At 40.8% G+C, this 16,788-nt stretch overlaps 1 protein-coding gene across 4 annotated transcripts in view; it reads right to left on the bottom strand.

Moving 5' to 3' along the window:
- The window catches only part of SLC9A7 (solute carrier family 9 member A7), a 66,303-nt gene that overhangs the window by 16,009 nt on the left and 33,506 nt on the right, over positions 1 to 16,788 (bottom strand). For all 4 annotated transcript variants that reach the window (XM_077343396.1, XM_077343398.1, XM_077343397.1 and 1 more), the window contains 10 exons: positions 16,556 to 16,755; positions 14,334 to 14,411; positions 11,388 to 11,464; positions 10,363 to 10,475; positions 8,450 to 8,555; positions 7,649 to 7,795; positions 6,925 to 7,025; positions 5,448 to 5,536; positions 4,459 to 4,572; positions 914 to 1,025 (listed from right to left, as the gene is read on the bottom strand). In XM_077343396.1, coding sequence (XP_077199511.1) covers positions 914 to 1,025; positions 4,459 to 4,572; positions 5,448 to 5,536; positions 6,925 to 7,025; positions 7,649 to 7,795; positions 8,450 to 8,555; positions 10,363 to 10,475; positions 11,388 to 11,464; positions 14,334 to 14,411; positions 16,556 to 16,755 — 1,137 coding nt within the window. The remainder of the gene's footprint in view (positions 1 to 913; positions 1,026 to 4,458; positions 4,573 to 5,447; positions 5,537 to 6,924; positions 7,026 to 7,648; positions 7,796 to 8,449; positions 8,556 to 10,362; positions 10,476 to 11,387; positions 11,465 to 14,333; positions 14,412 to 16,555; positions 16,756 to 16,788) is intronic.

Raw genomic sequence — 16,788 nt, 5'->3', positions numbered from 1 at the left:
GCTGTGGAAAGGACGGGCAGGTTTGGCAGCTGGGAAAGTTTTCTCAAAGCCACGTGAGAAAGGAAAGACTGACAGTTCATTTCTCTGCCTCTGGAAAGCTTACTTAGGCCTTTTCTTTTAAAAACTATTTTCCCAGATGAGGATTATGTGGTTCCAAGATCTTAAGCACAAATGTTTAAGGCTTAAGCACTTGATTTGAGCACAGACTGTTTCACCTTGACCTAAAACCTTAAAGTTCTTTCATACTTAATTCCTAAACTTGTTTAGGACCCTCTTCCCATGCCAATTTACTCTAGTGACAGTCCCAGGGTCACATTTTAAACACATGTCTCCCCACATCCTCACAGGAACAAGCATGAAGAAGTTGATGTTGTGTACTGTGAGCGCCCTGCAATTACTCTGCCGAATCATGCTTCAGCCTTGGAGTACACCTTTACTGAAACTTCCTTCAAGAAAAACAGAGTAACTGTAGCAAGCAGTGGCTTTAGTGACACCCACAGAATTCCAAGCAAATTTTGAAAGGGATGGAACAACTGAGATTACGTGTTTCGGCTGTGTGGGAGCTACAGATTACCCCAATGAAATTGCCCTTCCCGCGCTATAAGCCTTGATTCTTTCACAATTCTCCTCTCAATTGGGAGGCAAGCCCAAACAAGAATACCCTGGCTTCACAAACAACTGAAGTTCAGAGCACAGATCAGCCTAAGCGCAAAGAGATACATATCAAGTCAATGGCCACAGGTTTGATTTTATTTACATATTTAAAACATGTATTAGCTGTCTTTCTTCCTTATGGAACCCAAGGCAGCTTACAGCATGGATAAAACACAAAGATAGAGCATTCCTCATCCCACAAAAATGCAATCTGAGCTAATAATATTCTTTATAAGGACAGGAACGCTTACTGTTTTACCTGAAAACATCATCATGTGCTGAAAATTCCAGCTAATCTTGTGCCTTCTGCCCAAATTCAGGAAGAAAGAGAGCGGATAGATGTGTGCAGCTCTCCCAAGAAAAATTGCTATCTAACCACACTTTTGGTTAAGGATCCAACAATATTAGCATCACAGAAATACTGGGCTGTTTCATAACTTAGAGTTAAAGTACAGCAGGAAGAAAAAAAACAATTATAATAAAAGGTAAAGCAAGTGAACCTCTCTACTCCTCTCTCCACCACCAGAGAAAAAGTAACAGAAATTCACTAATGTGAATTGTGAAGAATACATCCCATAAATTACATGAACAGAGGAAAGCCACATTTTCTTCATCACCATAGAAGTACTTATCCTATATGCTTTTTTGTATGAATGCAGCTGCTGTTGTACAGATAATTCCCTTCCTATGACTAAGCATGGGGACAAACATTTAAACCAAATTCTCAGCTTATAGCCTATAAAAAACTAGGTACTTTACAATTTTTTTCTATCCTTAAAAAAAAAAAAGTTGTGTTGACCATCCAATACTTTGCATAATGATATTGATAACCCCAGATGAATTTAGAAAATCATTCACTGATGAATCTTCTTACTGGTTAACAATGTACAACTAAATGATTTAACATTTTGTTTCAATACCCCCTAAAGGTAAAGGTAAAGGTATCCCCTGTGCAAGCACCAGATCATGTCTGACCCTTGGGTTGACGCCCTCTAGCGTTTTCATGGCAGACTCAATACGGGGTGGTTTGCCAGTGCCTTCCCCAGTCATTACTGTTTACCCCCCAGCAAGCTGGGTACTCATTTTACTGACCTCAGAAAGATGGAAGGCTGAGTCAACCTTGAGCCAGCTGCTGAGATTGAACTCCCAACCTCATGGGCAGACAGCTTCAGACAGCATGTCGCTGCCTTACCACTCTGCGCCACAAGAGGCTCTTAAATTCCCCCTAGTAAATCCCTAAAATTAGTCTGAAATTGTCAACATTCATTGATTAATGTCAGTATTTATTACATTTTATATTTTCGCCATCAACTTTCCTTTCCTTAAAATATCATCCAGGATGAAAACAGGAACAGAAAGTGTTGGCTGCTTCCTCAGTTAGTCATATACAATGTTGTGTGTTTCCTGTATAAAATTAATGTTAACTTGTTTAATATAAAGATGCCAGTTATTTTATGAACATTTGTTAAAACAGATTTATAATCCTTTCAACAATCTTTTTGCAATGACATCACTGGGCCGCAAACAGAAGCCTCTGGTCTGTAATAAAACCAGCTAAAGTTTTAACAACCTTGAGTATATGGATGAAGTTTTTCCTAGGGTGGAGCTACGTTACAAGGAAAATGTGTCTTCCTCACAGAGTAGATGCAAGGATCACCTGGGAGTATCAGTGGCGAAAAGGGATAGTTTATTCTTCCCTACCCAGCATTCTTTTTGGCACAAATCCTCCAACGTTGTATTAACATTTCCCTCCCTCAATCAAACTCAGAGATCAGAAGTACACCTGGATAAATACACTCTTGATGGAAGCGGCAGAGAAGAATAGGCACACATGTAAGAAAGGAACAAAGGAAGTTGTGCTTTACTCCTTTACAATGCTTTTTCTGCTCAGTATCTGTATAGTTCTTCTCTGAACAAAAAAAACCAGAAAATACTTATGTGGTTCAACAACGAAACACAGCTGATCTTTTTGGCTTCAAATTTTCTGATCAAGAAAACAATGTTCAAAGGGGCTGGTCTAATGCCCTCATTAAGAATGCTTTCACACATTACATTTTAACAGGTTCAAATAATCCACTGCCAGGATCTGTAAGCATAATATTTGTGGCAATGGTGCGTTAAAAATTACCTGCACCAAGAGGGCACACATTCAACCTATGCTCTGGCACATAAAGCCCTTGTTTTATTATTATTATTATTATTATTATTATTATTATTATTATTATACTTGTATCCCACCACCCATGATGAGCCGTCTTGTGGCGGATTACATAAGCCCACATAAAATATAGGTAAAGGTAAAGGTATCCCCTGTGCAAGCACGGAGTCATGTCTGACCCTTGGGGTGACGCCCTCTAGCGTTTTCATGGCAGACTCAATACGGGGTGGTTTGCCAGTGCCTTCCCCAGTCATGACCGTTTACCCCCCAGCAAGCTGGGTACTCATTTTACCGACCTCGGAAGGATGGAAGGCTGAGTCAACCTTGAGCCGGCTGCTGGGATTGAACTCCCAACCTCATGGGCAGACAGCTTCAGACAGCATATCGCTGCCTTACCACTCTGCACCACAAGAGGCTCTTACATAAAATATAACCCCCATTAAAACCATCATCCATAGAGTTTAAAATTGGCTCTCTCCCAACCGGTGCAGCTACTCGGGGTGCCATGGGGATACTTAAGCCAACTACCACCAGCCGATGATCTAAGGACGTGGTGGCAGTGTCTCCCTAGGGAGTTAGGGTTCCAGTGCATGTCTGCTAAGATATATTCAGGTGGGCAGCCATGTTGGTCTGAAGTAGGAGAACAAAATGAGAGTCCAGTGGCACCTTTAAGACCAACAATATAACTTTGTTGGTCTTAAAGGTGCTACTGGACTCTCTTAATTCCGTTAAGATATGCAAGTGATCTTCAGATTCACTCCTATATACACTGACATATACCAATGGATAATCACAGTATTTTTTACAAAAAGTAAATAAATCCCATTCATGATTATTTGAATGATACATTTTTGTAAGTTATGAAAAGTAAAACACAACCCGTAATTTCTAGGAAGTCCTTGCGAGCCACGCAACTGAATACCTGTGTATAACTGTATCAGATGTGTGTGAAATTACTTGGCATCAAGGAATGTGGCAAGATATGTCTAGTTCTTCTATTTTTAAAATTCTAAGGACATTGGTTTTTAAAACTTTATAAAATGCAACATCAGGAGAAAGGCAGGATAAATACTCTAAATCAGGGGTAGTCAAACTGTGGCCCATGAGCCCCTGCCAGCATGGCAGAGGCTCATGGGAATTGTAGTCCATGGACATCTGGAGGGCCGCAGTTTGACTACCTTTGATTAAGGTACATATTTAAGCAGTCTATTTACCAGTATTATTTTTACTATAGCGCTAGACAGCAAGGTCTACCACAACTCTCAAGACAAGGTCTTTGGTTTTACAAGGGAAACAGCAGCAAAACCTCAATGTTTTGCTTTTCAAAAAAAATTGTTAAAAGGAACTGCTACCATCAGAACACTGAAGGAAATCCAGTCTTAAATGCTTTGCTAGCTCTTACCGTAATTACAGTACAAAAAAGAAAGGTTCACAATGAACAATCAACAGAAAAGAAAGCGATATAAGATGTGAAAGAAATTGTATTTACGCATTGTATATATTACAAACATATTGCCTTAGAAAGGTTCCCTTTCTTTTATGTTGATAACTCTTACCATAAAGCAATTGAAGGAGGGATCCTGAAAACATGCTTTGCAACTCTGAAAGACAAAGACTTTGTATTTTAAAAAGCCAAGAAAGGATACAAAAGCTCCAATGATGAAAATGGGGCTGAATATGTGCTTCTGGAAAGTAAACAGGGCTAACCCCATATAAGAAAATATGAAATTCTCAGCCAGAAAGTGGAGTACTTCAAAGAGCTGGGGAGAAAGATGAAAAATTATATTAGCCTGTTAGATAACTTCAACGTAGTTCATACTTCTTATAAAAATCATTCTTGCTGCATTCAAAGCAGTAAATTTTAAATAAGGAAATGGACATGAGAGCTGTAAAATCTGGGTTTAGAATGAAACCTATAATTTTGTAACTTCCATTTTTACTTGTGTTGGTGCATTCAAAACTGGAAGTCTGGGTAACCCTCTGGGCTTCCCCCCTACTAGACTGGGTTTTCTTTTAACCCTTTGATGCTGGCTCACCTTCCTAAATATAAAAAAGAATAGATAGCATATAGGAGTCGCTAAAGTGATACATGACTACAATACTATCTCAGGGTGCGACTGCAACATCTAAAACCTTCCAGTACTGAGAGGCAATTTTCAGGTTCTTCAGACCTCAGCCCAGCTGGCCAAGAGCTGCAGGATAAGACACTGGGGCAGTTGGTCCTGTCCACAGAGAACCAGGTCTTTAGAATTCCTAGCAAGCCAGACAGTAGGTCAAAGGAAAAGAGATGCCACATGGCAGTGGTCACACATAAGGAGGCTCTTTCAGAGGATTATGCAATGCAGCATTCCTTGGATTGTACTGCCCAGGCGATACATGGGGGGAGTACTTGTTTTATGGCTAAGCTACAATGACTCTGCCAGCCTGATAAGTTTGTTAAATGCAGGGAGCTCTTTCAGAAGAGGGAGCACTCCTAAGGAAGAGCACAATCCAGAAGAAAACTCTGCAGCAGATGGTTTGCCCAAATGTACTTTTCAGCTAATCAGTTTGTCTCAGGTATGAGCAGCCTGACATACTGAATGCACACAGTACAGGCTCTGTATAGAAGAAAGGAGGGGAAGAGAGAGGATCTCACCTGCTTGGTTCGGCTTCTTGACTCAACAGATAAATTGTTGTACGTGTAATGAGCCTGCGTAATTCCACAGAACAGAACAGCTACCACACCTGCCATGAAAAGCAGCATATCCAATAACATCAAATGAAGCAGATAATTTTCTCCCTAGCTTCAGCACACTTTAAATTTTATATCAACCATCTTTAAATTTCTTCTGTTTCATAGAGAGAAGAGCTGGAATGTTACCCTGACTGAAAGAAACATTAATTCTTCCGAGGACCCCACCTACATTGAAAGACTGTGGCAATTCCCAAGTTAGGGCAGCTGCTCTGTGAATTATCCAGGGCACATCCTCACATATATCCTAGGGCTCAGTCCTGCTGCCAAAAACGGATTCCAAAACAGAGTCTTCCAAGCATTTTAAGTGTTTTTTTAAAGGGATTGGATACTTCCACATACTGCAAAAATCAATATGGAAGTATCACCATTGAGCAACAAAACTATTGGATGGAAATAGTTTGATTCTAAGTTAGATTGGTTCACACATTATGCATTAGTATGTGGTAGATGCTACTTATCCACATTGCTCCAAAATAAAAAGTAACAGTCACTTCTTTCCGCAAGAATAATAGCACCAAGAGCAACCTCCAAGGACTAAAAATGCAAACACAGAGGATATTTTATAGAAATAAATAACTCTATATAAAAGATACATCTCTCCATATCAGCGCAGTTCATACATTCCCTTGGGATTCATGATTCTACTATTAGCACTGTGAAAATTAAAAGCCTATGGACCTGAAGAATTGTACAAGTAGTTCCTTACAGCCAAGTCTTACAGTCTTGAGCCTTTATTTCTTGAAATGCAACCCCTCAGGCCATGTGGCAAATCAGTTTTTAAAACTGAAATGACTTCAAAGAACAGATGATGATATGGGCTTTGGAGATCTGTGGTTCGAAATTTAAAATCCTATTGGGGATGCCTGAAGTAGCTCTTCCAAAATGTAGAAAGCACCCTCACTTTTGTATGTTGCTATATTCCCTTAGAAACATTTTTGTGCTTGGTTGATCTCAGCTGATTCCTTAATAAGTCAAAATGTCCCACAAAATAATAGCATAAGATGACTTTGGTCATTAAAGCAAAAGCCCAGGCAACTGATTATCTTCTACAAAGAAATCAATTAGTTTGAGGCAGTAACAGTGAGCTTTCACTTTCAGGGTCCCAAAACAGACATTTTGATGGCTCTGTATGCTAATTAGAGTTAGAATCGTGCTTGTGGAATTAAAATGTAAACCAGATTCTCACCATAAATTTATTCAAGCCCTAAGGCCCACAGACACATCTTCAGGACAGCAATGCCACTTTCTCCCAACAGATTTTGACAGGTGACAAAACCAACACCCAACTTCAAGGTGAAGTGTTCTAATGCTCTGCTGATCAGGCTGTCAGCTCAAAACTGCCTGGTTGCAGGACCACTGTTATTTCAAGACATCTTACCTGTAAACCCACAAGCTTCAGCCAACAAGAATGTGCTCCAGGACATCAAGAAAAAGAGAGCCGTCTCCAGCAATGGGAAGCAGTGCAGCTTTGTAAACTTTGTTACGTATTTATTTTGTTAAGGATGCAAAAAATCCATTGGATATAGGTCTTCCAGCTATCAGTTGCTTATTTTGGAAAATATATATGCCACCTCTCCAGATGCCTCCAGAAGGTAGCTCACAAATTAAAAACAATAAAACATAGTAAAATAAACCATGATGCAAGACAAAATATAAAAAGCACCTACAATGGTGCTAATAAAACAGTCTGCAAGCTAGAAGCAGCAGAACAGCAGCTAAAAAAACATCGAACTCCTCAGTTAAAGTCTGTTTGTGTGAATACTGAATATGAGGAGAGTCAATGTGGTGCAACAGAAGCAGAGGTAAGCCCGCTGGTTCTGCCCAACCTGGCATTATTAAAAATGTTTTCTTGTCAAGCCTCAGTCTTTACCTATAAACCAACCAGGCTCTAGACTCATCTTGGTGGCTCAGAATTCTAATTCACATGACAAAATTCTGGATTGACACTACTCCTTTCTTCAACATCCTTTTAAAGATACAAGAGATTCACTTCCACTCTACAGGTGCCAGTTTCAGGCAAGCACCAGATAACAGCAAATATTTCCACTTCAGAAATCAGCAGTAAATTTGTAAATGCAATTTGAAAAAAGTTTTATGCAAAGGATATCAGGGCTGTCACAACTCCTGTCACTGCTCCCATCATGAACGAGCCACTGAAAATTCCAAGGAAGACTCCAACAGATTTTAAAAAGGCTGTTGCATCAAAAGCATGGACGTTCTCCCCTGTGGGTTGATAGGCCACAATAGAGCTAAAGGAAACGGAGGGGGGAAAGGAGCATTAACCATGTACTACAATTCCCATTACTTATTTCACTATGCAGTTATCATCATAAGTAAAGTTGGGCACGAATCGGCTGACAAAACTAAAGTTCATCATGAATTTTTGCAGTTCGTGATTCATGAAGCATTTGTGAACTGAAGAACTGCCATGAATTCTCACAGATTTTTATGCCATTCATGATGGTTCCTGGAGGTTCATGTGAACAGAAAGGAGGGGTTTAAACCAGGGCTGGCCTGCCTAAGGAAGTCCCTTAAAACAGCTGAGCTGCAGGGGGCAGCCTGCTCTCATGGCTCAGTTCTTGAGAAACATTTGAGCTACAGATGCCACCTGCTCTCACAGCTCGGCTGTTTAGGCCAGAAACAACTGATCCACTCAAAGGCTGGGGCACAAACCAGGTTCGTAAGGTTTGTGCCTATGGGTGAACCATGAACCACACTGAATCGCATTTTTGTGGTATGTGTCCATCCCTAATAACAAGGATTAAATAATCCTCATTTCCTTGACAGCTCTTGAACATTTTCAACCAAATGCTGAGATATTAGCCATCACAGCTAATTCACATAACAGTAAGAAAGCTGAAGTTTTATTTTGCCCAACTTCATGACAACTAATTTTTACTTACGAAGACAGAACAATGGCAACAGCATCATTTAGAACACTCTCTCCAAACAGCAGTGCATAGAGATCAACATCAGCATGCAGTTCGTTAAAAATTGCCAGTACGGTGACTACAAGTGAAAAAAAAGGGGGAGACTTAAAATTGGTATTATGCATGACTTTGAACAAGGAAGACTATGACTTCTTGTTTCCAACAGCAATAGAACATGAATACAACAGATGCTGACATAGCTAGGATAGGGGAAAGAAACTGAAACAACCTTCTACAACGTTCCTCTAAGGCCCAGTTCCCCATGTTCATTTTGCATGTGGCAATGGCTTGTGCCTTGTGAGTAAAGTGTTCAAGACAAGTTTAGTCACAGTTGTTACTCCATAGAGGCATACACATCAATAGTGAGATCATATGAATTAAGTACCCTACTAATCACCATGCAAGAACACAAATATATTGATCATGAACATCATAACTGGATCTTAAGGGAAGTTTTAGAAACACTCAGTTTCTGTCCTTTGTGACAACAATTACAGTAGATGAGAACACCACATCTGTAAGCCTTCTGCCATTCCATGTATGATACATAGCACTTGGAAATGAATTGACTGTATTCACTTGTCAAGACCTGGATAGAATAGATATAACCAACACAGATAATTTTAGCCTCCTCCTATAATCAAGTTTGCAACTTTGTGTAACCCCCTCTCAGTTACAGCGAGGAAAGCCAGGTTGTAGGCACAAGTACAAAAGTTTTGCACAAAAGTCGTAGTAATAAGCCTACAGCCTCCTCTGGACTCTGAATTAGAAACTAAAGCATAAAAATGCCAATGATTTATTATCTTAGTGAAAGTCTGCTTATGCAAGTCTATTTAACAGGGGGTAAATTTTAGTCCTTGCTAAACTTTTGCAGCCCATTCTCTGATCCATCTTCCATGTCTGCTACAATGATATTGGGGGTGATAGGAAACTGCTGCAGCAAAGCTCCTTTCCTTGTCACCAAGGTGAACAAGCAAAACCACAGGACAGTTTCTCTGCACCCCAGCATGATTCCAGCTCCTGGGAAGCATAGTTCCTGCTAGAAGTGGGCTGCACAAGCCACCGCTTCTCACATTATCTTTGTAGTACAGAAAGGATCCCACACTGCCAGTGTATCTTAAGAAAGACTAAGCCAAAACCCAGGGTTGAAATTAGGGATGGGCATAAGCCAGCGAACAAACTTACGTCTGTGACCAATTTTGGAGAGTTCATGGTTCACGAACTGAAGTTTGCAATACTAAAGAATCACAATGAACTTCCACGAATTTTAAGACAATTCATGGTAGTGGGTGAAGAACAGAAAACGGTGGGGAGCAGAAAGCAGGGTCGCAAACCGCTACAAACCAGTTCAGTTTGTGAATCAACCTCCCCCCGTTCATGGTTCAGCCCTGAACCACAAACAAAAACAAACAGCAAAAATATGGTTTATGCCCATCCCTAGTTGAGCTAGGAAAAAATTAGCATCTGTATTGTTCTCTTAGCAATTTCCCAGGTAGTTTCAGCCAGCCAGCCATGTCACACATCCCCATTCTGTGCATTCTTGTGCAGTTGTGCAAATCACATTTCTACTCCAAGCCTTCTGGACAGGGCAACAACCACATACAAATTAATGTTGCATTCCAGAGTTCTGTAAGAAGCCACACTTTAACACCCAATATACAAGTAAGTCTGCTAGGTTACATATTCACTATTCTTTATAATTATTAGATCTGGGGGAAATGAGAAATAAGATTAAACATCAGACCAACCTTTTTTAACACAAAAATTTTTATTTCTCCCAGTAGGCACATTGTAACAAAATATGTATATTGGATAGCTAAACTAGAATGAAAGTACCAGTAATAACAAAACTATTTTAACTTCTTAAAGCCTGTACCACACAATACCTGGATCAGTAGCAGATATGATAGCTCCAAAGAAAAGACAATCTGTGTAGTAGAATTTATCAGACAGTTGCCCCACCAGCTTCATTAGCTTCACAACACCATACATAAGATTTCTATAAGGGAGGAAAATATGCAGCAAATCACATATTTTTACAGTGGCTGTAATTTAGAGACTGAATATAATGTACTACCCTCCATATAGAAATTAATCCTACGTATGTCTCTCTTCCAGGCATATGTCCTACGACTGACAATGCAGACCATTTATTGCATACTAAGTCTCACTGAATCAAACAGTACTTACTTTCAAGTAAATTCACACAGGAGTTAAACCTTAGCCCCTTTCTTTGTTATTTGGACATTCGAATCAGTGAAAGTAAAGGGAAAACACAGAGAACTCTGTCCTAAAGACAACAGTTGAATCTAACTAGTCAACTGAAGCTCATGGAAGCAGAATTCTGATCTCTCCCCTTCTACTATTTTTCATTAGGAACTAAGACATCAGAGGCCGAGGGTCTGCAGCAGGAGTGGGTGTCACCAAAATTGCCTTTTGCTAAGGCAATAACTATTGTAGAAAAGCATTTTGGATACAACTCACTGAAGGAAGATTTAGAGAGAAGGGGGGATATTGCCTAATTCATAGGAAGTATAGCATGTAGCATTCACTATTGGGTACCTAAAATGAAGAACTGTTAACTTATTAGAAACTTTTTACTAACTAGTGGGTAACACCTCCTCCTTCTCGGGACCCTATATTCAGATAAATAGAATGAAACATATTTTTACCATGGGTCCAGAGATTCTATAATTTTTTTTGTAGATTCTTGACATCCACAAAATGCAATCACATTATCTCATTATAAAGCAGGGGACAGATAATGAAACTGGTCTACCACTGAATGAAAAAACAACAGCCTCATTTAACTACACTGGTTTGGAAGAATCACGTCAGTCCAAGCACAACTTAAGTAATACGTTTTGGCTACTTATCTCCAGGAGTCAATCGTTTCACAAAATTCACTTACCCAATAATGAAACAAGAGACTGCAGTTCCCAAGAAGGCATAAGCCAGAATAGAACCCAGATTTCTGAAGAAGTGTCTCTGAAAGAAAAATAGGTTCAATACGAACATATTCTTTAAAATCTCTTCAGTGATATACTAAAGCTACGTTCTGCTTATACAATACAGACCTTCTGAATTATTTGGAAGACTGAGGTACTGTTGTGTATGAGTCATGCCTGCTGCAATATGCTTTAGGACTGTCCACCCTAGTAGCTTTCCATGGCCAGCACACTGGGGTGGCCTCACTGTGCCTCTGAGAACTCTTTCTGGCTCACCAGAGAAAATTCATAGCAAGAACCACCACGTCTTTACAAACAGTGTAGTTTCAGAGTGCTCTTAATGCTTTCAGCTTGCTCAAAAGAGGTGAACACCATTGAGATGTCTGGCTTCTCAGCTCAACAAGGCAACCCTTCTAATAAAAAACCCTGCCCCCTCCAAAACCCTCTGATCTAGGTGGCCCATCAAGCGCTTTGTGAGGGGGCTTTCCCAATGGACCATCCTTTCATTCTGAATCTCCTAAAAATGAAGGATTCCCCTGTTTCCACATTTCTGCCCAAAAAGAACAGTTCCTCATTCCAGCTACACTGGCTCCTTACTGGAGACTAGAACAAGTTCAAGGTCTTGCTGCTAAACCTTTAAAGCCCTTTGTTTCTCTGAGAGTGTGCCTTTACAGGCTTATCTCTCCCCAGTCTCCTCCTGTTGCCTTGAATAACCAGAAATAGCATCCAGCCAGGAAATTTAGAGTTTAGATACAAGTAGAATAGAATTAAGGTAAGGATTAGACTAGAAATATAGATTAGAAATAGAAGATAGGCTGCCCACTGCCTGACTGTCTCCCTGTGAGGCAGGAAACGAATTGAGCTTGGGTGACTCCCACCAGACTCAAACAGGAAGAAGAATTTAAATAAGTCCTACCTCCCTGATGGAATGGTGGAAATCATCCGGAGGATGTCCTCACCCCCTCAGAGGGGGGACAGAGGTATTCTGCCAGGCCTATGGCTGAGGCCAGTAAATCACCAAGGTAAAACTGGCCTCCCTAACTCACAAAACAGCAATGCTCCATCCATAAAACACCAATCCATCCAACAGAAATTGATTTCCCCCTTTGTAAGGTTTTTAAGAAGAGGATTTATTATTATTTTAACTTAATTTAAAACATTTTAAAAAACTGTTTATCCATGTACGTTAATTACTCATATACTTCTTCTTGTTACTGTCCTGGAACAGCTGGGAAGGACAGACAACATAAGGGTGTTGTGGTTGTTGTTGTTAGCCCTCAAAAGTCCATCTAGAACAATACTCAGCAGAAATCTTGGTACACAAAATTTCTTCCAGTACGAACAGACTTATTTGGTCACGTAGTCACTATGGTCCAAGCTATTTTATTTATTTGTTTGTTTATTTATTTATTAAATTTCTTACCCGCCACTCCCACAAGACTCGCAACGGGTTACAGTGCATGCTTAAAACCCCATTAAACCATCCCCTAAAAGTACAATACAGCAACAATATAACAAAACAGACAAAACAAGAACAGCGGTGATTAACCCGGTTCCAAAAAACTAGCTCCATAGGGAGGCAAAAGAGGAGGGGTCGATAATACCCCGCCACCGACTAGATGCCCCAAGGGGGGGGAGGGTCCTCATTCTCTCCTTGCACCCCGGCCTCAACCATAGACCTGGCGGAAGAACTGTATAAATCCCAGATGAAACAACACATGCCAGAGATGAAAACTTAGCTACTGTCCAGTGAGCCATCTGGGTAAAAACATGACGTATCCCCTTTGCTGACTACAGTAGGGGAAACACACAGCCTGTGTTTTTAGGGAACTTCCATCTGCCACAGTCAGCAAAAGAATCCTGAGAGCAACTAACAATTCTAAGATGTTTCCATAGCTCTTTTTGGCACTAGTGCATTGACCCTCCCAGTTACTCCGCAAATTAGGCCAAGAGAAACGGCAACTTGGCCACAGCTATCCAAACAAACTAAAAGAAGATATGACCTTGGGTTTTTCCAGATCAGAACTCAATCTAGCAACTGTGCCAGAAGGAATCCATTAAGCATTTTGATATAAAGGGACAGACGAGCCAACATAATGCAGTGGTTGGCACCACAGGCCCTAGAAGGCCCAAGTACAATTCCTCACTCTGGTATAGAAGCTTGCTGCATGAACATGGCCCAGTTCTGATCTCACGTGTTTGTTGCGAGGAAAGCCTGAGTAGAGCATGTTGTAAGCTGTATTGTATTCACTTCCCAGGGAGAGGGGGGGGGAAGCAGGTTGTAAGTAGGTAGGTAGCTAATTAATAAATTAAGCTGCTAGTCCTGGCCTTCTCATATTTTGCTGCTTGGCTTATCTAACCTCTTTCCAAAACAAGCTAGCTGCAGAGTTTAAATGCTCTGGCTTCTGCTAATTGTACCCAACTCTTAGAAATGTCAATTTGGTCTGTTTGCTTTGCTGCTGTAAATATTTGAGAAACCTGGTTATCTGGATGCTTTTTAGACCTTGCGTTTTAAGGAGAAAAGGGGCTGAAAAATTCTATTGTAAACTTAAAATCACATTCATGTGACATCTTATTAAGAGGAACCTTAATCCTGTTTCCAGTAAGAAACTCCCTCATAAAGAATCCACAGGCCTATCAGTGGTATGCCAGATCTCGGGGCCATATAGGGAGTTTGAGGCAGGCTCCTAGATTCCGAAACACTTTCCCTGAGTGCAGCCCCTTGCACACCATAACACGTCATGATACATGTTCAGAAGTAACAGTGGTGACCACCAGCTGACCTAAAGGCCAATCTTGATCCAAGAGACCATTAGTAACTCAATTTCAGTTACCCGTCATCAGAGCCTGTATACAGGGCTGAGATCACACCAGACAAATATAATGTCCAGAAAATGTTCTGGGCTCACCTTCTTCAAACTATAACCTGCATGAAAAATAATAGGAGGCAGGAGAATGTTGAAGAACACTTCTGGGTCAAAGGTTACCTGAAAAAGAGAGAAAGAGTTCTAAGATCGTTCCTGAGAACTAAAAGTTGCCAAGATTTTGAAGATACACATTGCTCATGTCAATATCCCAGCTTGGTGTAGTGGTTTGAGGGGGCAGCTTCTAATCTGGCAAGCCGGGTTTGATTCCCCGTTCTTCCACATGCAACCAGCTAGGTGACCTTGGGCTTGTCACAGCACTGAAATAGCTGTTCTGACTAAGCAGTAATATCAGGGCTCTCTCAGCCTCACCTACCTCACAGGGTTTCTGTTGTGGGGAGAGGAAAGGGAAGGCGATTGTAAGCTGCTTTGAGACTCCTTTTGGTAGAGAAAAGTGGCATGTAAGAACCATCTCTTCTTCAACCAAATCAGTGTAAACATTTCAGAGACTGGTGTGCCTCGAAAAAGAAGGTCTCATTCAACAGGATGTATGTGACTTCAAATAATTTATTTGCTAGAAAACTATATTTCAGACTACATGTACATATTGTTTTATATTGTACTACTATTATAAGATAGTAGACAATGGGGGCTGGTCTCACCATACCCTTATGGGGCGTATCTGACAGGGCCCACTGCTGCTGCCACACACACACACCACCCGTATGCCTACTCATTGCAAGTGTATCATATCCTATGCTCCTGTGTGCCCCAACTGCTCAGCACCACCAGTGAAGAGCATGCAAATGATGCAAGGGATGTTCCTAACTGTCACAGTGGCAGCCCTCCCAGCCCTACAAACCCACCCAGTGCTGATGAGGAAAAAGCATGCAGGGAATGGTGAGCACAGGCAGTGGGTGGAGGGTCATAAGTAGAGCAGGGGACAGCTGCACAGGGAATCAGAAGCAAGATGTGAGCTGGGCTCATGGGCCTTTTGTCAACATTCTGCTCAAGTCTCCTCAAAACTTGGAACGAGCCCTGGCAGTCATGCACAGTTCGGTCCACACAGGAAGATCCTGTAACTAATTATGGCCGCTACATGACAATCAGATAGGAAGCAAGAAGTAGATGCAATTCCATATACCCCTTCTTCAGAGAGGTGGTTTGTTGTCATTAATCCTGCAGCCACATCACATTTAGATAATTAATCCAGTACTTCATTGGCCCTGAATTAGCCCACTTACAATCTCCATTTTTCAACAAAATAAGTTTCAAACCCAGACTTTGTCTAGTTTACCATTAGAAATTGTGACTTTTGTTGAGACAGCAATGATACACCAAGGAGTAACTGTTGTGTATTCCATGAGGAACATCTAACCACCAGTAACTGTAAACTCTGGAAATGCACCTCTTTATATTGAGAGAAAGTTTTTGTTAAGGGAGTCAGTGTGTCAACTGGATTTTTATAACAGAAGGCTCCTCCCATGAGAGAACCTCAATGATAATTGACACTAACTGATATTATGGAGTGAAGAGAAGCATGAATTGCTGGATTTTTATCCTATTTTGTGGAATTGTTCCAATGGCTTTGGGAAATCTGCGGGTTTAACTACAGGAGCCCAGAAATTAGTGTATTAATTGAAATATTAACTTTGCTAACTGACTTAAGATAAGCAGCTGCTGACATGACATGAGAATCAGAATGCACATGATTGAGCTTCCACATACCAGGGGAAAGGATCCCCTCCCCGGACTGTTTACACACATAATTATGCTATCCAGGAAAATAAATTTTACTTTTCCTTGAACTGTAGTCTGAATGCCATAATTGGAAATCCCCAAAATGCACTGCTGATTGCTGAGAAAGAAAAAAGTAATCAGGACCTGAAACTCTGACCAAATGATTTATGGTTCATCTCTCCACTATCTAATGTCGTCTTTCTCAACCAGGGTTTCATGAAACTCTCGGGGTTCCTTGACAGCCCTGGAAAAGTTTCTTGAATGAGTGAGAGTGTTGACCTGCCCTACCAAAAATGGCTAATAATGGGCCTGGAGGGGGTGAGAAGGGAAGGAATTCTGGGTGGGCGTGTACACAGCTATGCTTCCCAACCATATTCTGCATGATTGCACCACTTTGGGGGTTTCTCAAAGTCTGAAGACTGTTTCAGGAGGTGCCCGTAACACAAACAAATACAGTAGGACAATATTATTTACTGTGCTCAGTAAAGTGGATCAGCACATAAACAAATTCTATGGGTAGTTCTTACTTTCCTTAGCATGTCATTCTGTTCCACATTGTGTATTTTCCCAGGGCTTATTTCTCCTTTCAGTGTATATTCAAAATATTTCCCACTGATGTTGACCAACAGGGTTGTAAAGGCTCGATTCTGCTGGGAGCAGCTGAATGCCTTATCTTGACCACTGACAGAAGGTGTGCCATATCTCAAGATCACTCCAACAATCAGCCCTGAAAGACAAAAATGTTAACTTTTAATTATGG

Source organism: Paroedura picta, chromosome 6 (genome assembly GCF_049243985.1).
Source record: "Paroedura picta isolate Pp20150507F chromosome 6, Ppicta_v3.0, whole genome shotgun sequence".
NCBI classification, from domain to species: Eukaryota; Metazoa; Chordata; class Lepidosauria; order Squamata; family Gekkonidae; genus Paroedura; species Paroedura picta.
This window is presented reverse-complemented; position numbering and strand designations above follow the sequence as displayed.